Genomic DNA, 7,181 nt, shown 5'->3' on the forward strand with positions numbered 1-7,181 from the left:
GTCAAGACACTATGCAAACCAAGAGTTCAGGCAGAAGCCTATTCACACAATCAGCATGCTGCAGTTAACTGTACGATGCTAAAAATGGAAGTGGATTCTGACAATAATTGCCAGTAGTTCAGTGGCATTCAATTGTAAACAACACCACATTAGCCGTCAGGTGGAAACTCTGCACATGACATTCCCAAGTGTGTAACCACAGATCTAGGGTAATAGATTTATTTAAAGGCGCGGGTTAGGATGATCATGTGGCTGAACTGATAAAGAGTGTGAAAACATTTTGTATGAATCACCTCTCTGAAACCAACCCCAAAGTAACACAGATATTTTGCATTCAGTCTCTTTGCACAACATTCCACAGAAGAGGAATCCTTCCCCCACTCCCATCAGAAACTGCAAAACTGGGTGTGGGGGCGGTATATAGGGAAAGAAAAGAGATGGCATAAGTAGCACAATGTTTTGTGGCAGTCAGCCAATGGAAGAGAAATAAACTGTAATAAAATTAGAAGCATAGCATAAACACCCATTGCTTCTTTAAAATTCATTCCAAGACAAAGATGTTAACTTTGGCAATGCTTGGATAGCCATGCCATGCCAACAGAGATATCGAGATTGAGGCTGAACATAGTGGAATTGGTCCAGAGAGGGACTGAAGACAGCTGACAAAGAGGTGTGTGCTGGAAGAGAGAGGAAGGAAAAAAACAGTGGAGAGCAATAGAGGGGAGGAGAACAGCGGGAGGGGGTCAGAAGCAAAGAGGTATCAGGGAGACGGAAAGAGAAGTGCAAAAAAGAGTGGAGTGCTGAAACAGGCAGAGGAAAAAGACGTTTATATACATATATATCTCAACATGAATGCCTGAGAACATTGCTTCCTTTCACCAGGTGTTATAATTTTGTTTACAATACTCTTTAAAAATAGCCCCTGATGCCACCCAAGAGCTTTGGTCTCCTGCTTTTGGAGAAACCTCCCTGAGAATTTGTGCCTCCCTCCCCACATTCCTCCTTTCTTACTCCCTTCTTAGACATGCTTTTATTGCTTAGATTTAATACAAATCTAGCCTGACAGCCCCCACAAGAATGAACCTGCCACCTTCCAAGATGGGGGGAAAGTTCTGTGGCTGCCACCCATCCACCCAAGACCCACAAGAAGTCTGCAGTGGCCCAGGTCATACCAGTTTTGTTTCTGTGCCCTTTTAAGGGAATAAAAAGTCAGGAAAAGCAGCAGGGCAAGGCACAAGGCTCCTTTCCCACCATACAAAGACTGGAGGCAAAGCTCTTTCCTGGACCGGGAGCTCTCTGCACAAACAAAGCTTTCGCATGAGCTTCTTCTCAAACCTGACAGCTGGACGGAGCAGTCCAAAGGACGTTTCTCTCTCCAAGTCTAATTCCAGTAGTAGGATAAAAAAATCCTGGGATGAAAAAAGATGTTACATTCACACACTCAACTCTGTAGCCCTCCAGGGCTCAGAGTTCAAGGTGGGTAAGAATAGGTAGGAAGGGGAGAGAACAAAATGGCTTTATCCTGACTTGTTGAGACTCATTGTAGCATACCAGACAACCAGAAAGGAATCGCCCAAAGATACACCAGACTCTCAGAGCAGCACAGGAAAGTCACTTCAAGTCTTCGGCTGGCAGAATTTTGCAGGAAGCCCAAGGAGGTGATTACTGCCCAGAGAGAGGCAGGTTGTACTTTTCCACCAGGATGTGGCCATTGCCCATATCTTGAGTGAGGGTCAAAAGGACTAGCATTTCAAAGATTTGATGCAAGGAAATGATCCATCATGAGAATAATTTTTCCTATACAGTACCTCCTATTCCCATCCCTTGTGTCCTAGGACTCGGTAGGGTGCTTACAAGTTACCCATAGTGCATTACAGCTATATGGGCTAGGGGCAAGCATGGCTCCACATAGAAAAAAGACAGCAAGCCTTCTGATGAGTTGCTGTCATGTGTTCTTTACAAGGGATTGCCAAGGTCCCATCAACCTGCCTCAAAGATGGTGGCTCCTCCTGAGCCTAGTGCATGCCCAGCTCCTAATACCCTGTCAAGCAGTAGAGCCAAAAGCCTACCAACATCCATCAGATTTTTATTTTTACAGCTGCAGCCATGTTAATTGTTGTAGCCTTTCATGTCTCCTCTGGAGAACATTCCTGGGCACAGTAACTTCCCTCTCCATCATCCAACATGGAGGAGTCATTTTTCATCTGGGCCTGCAGAACTTCAGACTCATTCTCCTCCTGCTCTTCTTCTTCTTCCTGCTCCCGAAGGGCCTGGAGACGTTCCTCCCTAGCCTCCAGAAACTCCTGAGCCCCTTCGCCCACTACCAGGACTGTGTCAGCCACATTGGGTGGTGCTTCCACTGGATTGTGGTCGTAGGAGAAGAGCCGAAGCCTCCGCAGGTGGCTCAGGTCAGGGAATTCAGTCAGCTTGTTGCGGTCAAGGTCGAGGATGTGAAGCTGCGTCATGCGAAGCAAAGACTTGGGGAACTCCTCAAAGCGGTTCCCATACAGCCAGAGCCCACGAAGTCCCCTCATGCGTGGCAGGCCGTTGGGCAGTGTTTTGAGCCGGTTGTCTCCCATCTGCAGGGACTGCAACCAAGGCATCTGAAGCAAAACCCGAGGGAAGTGGTACAAGTAGTTGCTCTCGATCCACAGGCAACGGAGAGTGGTGAGCTGGCAGAATTCTGCGGGAAGCCCAAAGAGACGGTTGCTGCCCAGATAGAGGCGGGTCAGGTTGGGCAGGCGGCACAGGGCCTCGGGCACTTCCTCCAGCTTGTTGAAGTCCAGGGCCAGGATACGCAGCTCCTGCAGCCCTTCGATCTCCTCAGGCAGCTCCGTTATCCCCGTGCCACTGATGTACAGCTTCTGCAGGGTGCCCAGGGCACAGACTGGCAAGGGCAGTTTCTTCAAGTGGCGCCCCGAGAGCTCCAGCATCTGATCCCCGCCGCTCAGCTGCTCTTCGGCAGCTGAGGGCAGCCGCTCCTCCCTCCCCGAGGACCCGCCACTGCCCATCCTCATAGCCAAGGCAGGCTGCTGCTAGCAGGACTAAGGCCACCACCTCTGCCCGCTGGGCTCCAAGGAGACATGGCAACCACCGAGGTCCCTGCCCACCACCAGGCTGGCCTGCCGGGGTTAGGACCAGGGCTCGCTGGATGATGGTTCCCCCTGCCAGGGCTGGAACTGATGCTGTCGCCGCCTCCTGCTGCTCCTCGTCCCTCAGAACACCTTCCCTGCCCTCGGAGCCGGGCCTCCTCCGGAGTCTGGTGGCGGCCCCCTGCGCTCCTGGGACCTTGAGGGCGGCAGAGGAGCTTCTTGGCGCGTGGGGCGGACGAAACTCCCGCTCCAGAGCTGCTCGCTTGCTTGCTTGCCGCCTCTTCTCGCAGCCCACCTTTCCCTCCTCGAGGGCAACCGGGACAGAGCAGCCGCTCCAGCCCTCAGCAGGGACCCCGCTCGCGTGGCCCCGTCGCGCGTCCGTCCAGACAGGCGCTGACCTCGGCCCTCCCGGCTTCTCGCTCCGGGGCTCCCTGCTAGGTCTGAGCTCGGCTCCCACACACACGAGCCCGGCGCCTAGCGACTCGTCGCCATGGAAACCCCCACGCGGGATCGCCCGCCTATGGCAGAGCCCGACGCTTCGGACGGGGCGGGACTACGCGCTCGTTCGCTGCCGCCGCCCCCCTTCCCGCGACACACAGCCTGCGAAGAGTGGAGTTTTTTTAAACCAATCCGGCTAACTGAGCTGTGAGGGGGGGGGGGGAGCGAGAAGCCACGCCTCGTGGCCCCGGCCCTTGTGGCTCCCTCTTCGAAGGGGAGGAGGGAGACGTTCGCGCGAGGGCTCCTTTAACGACCCCGCCCCTCCCTCCCTCGCTCGCCCGCAGCAGCGGCAGCCTCGTCCCAGCTACACACCCCCTTCGGCTGCCTCCTCTCCACGCCCTACAAGCCCCGCTCGGCTCCGCCATAGGCAGCACCGCCTCACACGTGGCTCCCGCCCCTTCAAACTGCTGCGCTAACAGGTGGCAATTCAACAGGTGCAGGTTGGTCGTTGCTTCGACCCCCGCCCCGCCCCCACCCGCGACTAGGAGATGCAGGGATGTGGATATTTGCCCCCCCCCCTCCGGGCGAGGTCCATTTCTGCGTGTGGCGCCCGGAAGGTACAGAAGCCAGGAAGGAGAGTCCCGAGTGAGAGAGGACGAGGCATGGGCGTAACCGGGATTTATTAGGGGGTGCAGGCTTTATGTTAGTGCGGGGAGCAGAGTTATCTGCGATGCAATTGATATTTTTATTATCAGCTGCAGCTGCGCGCCCCCACCCGCTACACCCATGTGACGAGGGGCTGCAAAAGGGCGGGAGTGAGAAGCAGCGGCAGCTGCAGCAGCAACCACAGTGGGGACGACGGGTCGATTTCCCCTTAGCACCCAAAGTCCACACTGCAAAGCAAAAAGGCTTCCCAGTAATGTTGCTGCCACAGATTCCCGAGAGAGAAGGTGCACACGAGTGTTACTACTGCAGGGTGGCATCTGTTGGTTGGAAACTAACAGCATCCAAGTCACATGGGAGCAAGCCCCATTGTGTCCACTGAGGCTTACTTTTGAGTAAGCAGACTTATCAGACTTATTCCTTTTTAAAGAGCTTGATCCTTGTAACAATTGAAAGATTGCTCTTCACAATGTACAGCTGAGAAACTGAGGACCCATTGTCACAGCTCCTTGCTGGATGGTATCCACAGCCTGCAGTGATTTGCAGCTGTGGTGCCATGTGCCGAAGTTGTGGTGCAAAAGCCACAAGAGTAGATGCAGAACTCCGCATGAGCTGGTTTTTAAGGCACTGCTGGCAAAAGTAGCTTTTTGAGTACTTCAACAATCTATAAAAAGCGAATCCACACAGACTTCTTGTGCGCATTTGGCAGTGATTGTCATATTACGTCAGTTCGTCGCATCTGCTGCTGGAAGTCAGTGCAACAAATACAGTATCAGGTTAGGAAGCAAACCATTAAAAGGTACAATAGTTGTATGAAGACTCTGGCCTCTGGTTATATAAAATCTGTGTGTAGTATAGAAAACACTAGATTTCATTCAGTTAACACACAGAAGTAAGTTTGTGAACCAAGAGCTAAACATTTACATTCAGGCAGCTGAAGACTGGCTATTTAAGTTAGGAGAACTTGCTTCAGGAATCTTGGTGACTTCAGATTTCTAAGCTGTCACATAGAACTGATTATCATGTGAAAAGAATCCCTATGCATGACTGTTCAAAATAATAATATAGATTTGCTCCCTTACATGCCACTGGTTTCTAATCTGGTGCATAGACTAGCAAAGCACCCTAAATCTATACCCTAAATCAGCCTTCTGCCCTTGAAGTAAACTTTAAGATACAGAAACCCTAATATTAAAGAGGATGTTTAAACATGAGTTATAGAGTAAATATGTGGCCATAGCCACATTGTGTAGAAAAGAATTCCTGCACCTGCCTAAAATGCATAAATTACAAATCCCATCCATAAAATAGTGGCTAACATTTATGATAAATGCAGATTCAGAGGATGAGAAAAATAAGGCTCTTTCAGATCTTGGTCTAGCTCCCATAAAAATGAGCAGTTTTTCCATTAACTTTATTTGCAGGCACATCAGAACCTCAGTGTTCTATACACAGAGTTTGCTTAGCACACAGTCAGATCAGTACTGCCTTATTCCCCATGAACTATATTAATGTATCCCCATTGGTAGGCTTGTTATTTCAGTACCAACTCCCCCTCAGTCATATATATCTCCATCGTCATGAGTGACACTCGCTCTGAATTATTCTCACTCCAGATGGTTGTAAAGGTGATGGGGATTCTTTTTCCAGAGCTATATGTAGACTTCTCTGCCTTCTGCAGACATAGTTACCAGCTGATGTTGCAGATCTGATCCATATATTCATACCCATTCTAAACTTCCCTCTAGTATAGTAGAGTCCATGACTAAGTGGTAGAGCATCTGTTTTGCATGGCAAGGATCCCAGGTTAAATTGCCAGCATCTCCAGATGAGGCTGGGAGATACTTCTACCTGCAACCATGGAATGCTGCCACCAGTCCGTGTAGACACTATTGAGCTAGATGGACCAAGTGTAAGGTAGCTTCTATATTTCCTATGTATAGCTAACCATGAAGCAGTAGGCCGTTTTTCAGGAAATTGTCACCATTGTCATCCAGTACACCACATATAGTGGAATGGGGAACCCTTTTGGCCCAGTGTGTCCAGATCTGTACCTCTGCCCCTCCCCCTTGCGCACACGCACACATAGCACCAGCAGCAGATGTTATATAGGCTTCTACAAATGTGGAAGACACTCCTCCCCACCCACCCACCCACAAGTGTGTAGAACAAAACACAATTTGGGACAAGAACCCCCTACTCACTCAAAAGTTGAAGACAAGAAACAGCATGGGCTGACTATCTTCAGAAAATGCAACTAATCCATCTGGGGAAATATAAACACAGATATTCAGTGGGAGGGAGGGAGCAGAGAAGGAGGCTCAGGCAGCACATTAGATATGTAAGAGAACAGCCTAGAAGAGAATGCAGTTCTGCAGGGTGTACGCAAAGATGAAGATGTCAGGGTTATGAAAGCGGGAGGAGATGATCCTCGCGTACAGGACTCTTCTAGTCACGTGCTGGCTGACAAGTGAGAGGAGGACGTTGAAAGCAAAACAAAACCCAAGCCCAGAAATGATCAAATAGCAGAAGGAAATGGTTTTTAAAGGCGAGCTTCTAATGGAGTTAGCCCCGCATAGCTTCACTAGGAAAGGAAAGAGGTGGCATCAGATAACAATCTAAAAATTTCAAAGAAGTTAAACTATGGATGGCTGGGAGAAAGTTTTGGAGCAAAAAGTTAAAAGTAAGGAAACATTTTATTGGCACTCAGAGGCACCAGGCTAATGAAAACCTTTGCTTGCAATATTACAGTCACACCATGAGGCCACAGAGAGAACCCGATAGTACCCTTAATGAACTAAGGATTTAAATTAAATTGCTTTTTTACTGCTTTCTTTTCCCATCCCAAAAGCTGTCCTAAAAGCTATAGCCATGCTAGCTCTTTATATACACACATGCAAAAACCAGCCATTCCTTTTGCCCCATTTTTGAATCATCTTGGCTTGCATTAAACTCTTTCACTATCAAGCAATAAATGCATTCCATGCA

The 7,181-nt window shown here is 49.7% G+C and overlaps 1 protein-coding gene across 1 annotated transcript; it reads right to left on the reverse strand.

The window, feature by feature from the left end:
* Positions 1–812: 812 nt before the first annotated feature.
* LRRC10B (leucine rich repeat containing 10B) lies at positions 813–3,682 on the reverse strand. Its single transcript, XM_082202651.1, has one exon. The coding sequence runs from the start codon at positions 3,015–3,017 to the stop codon at positions 2,127–2,129; it is 891 nt and encodes a 296-aa protein (XP_082058777.1). The 5' UTR covers positions 3,018–3,682; the 3' UTR covers positions 813–2,126.
* Between the last annotated feature and the right edge of the window lie 3,499 nt (positions 3,683–7,181).

Source organism: Podarcis vaucheri (genome assembly GCF_965113315.1).
Source record: "Podarcis vaucheri genome assembly, chromosome: 1".
Classification (NCBI taxonomy): Eukaryota; Metazoa; Chordata; class Lepidosauria; order Squamata; family Lacertidae; genus Podarcis; species Podarcis vaucheri.

Bases quoted from the DNA above. Each gene is read 5' to 3' on its own strand.
- LRRC10B (XM_082202651.1), bottom strand. From the start codon at position 3,017: ATGAGGATGGGCAGTGGCGGGTCCTCGGGGAGGGAGGAGCGGCTGCCC.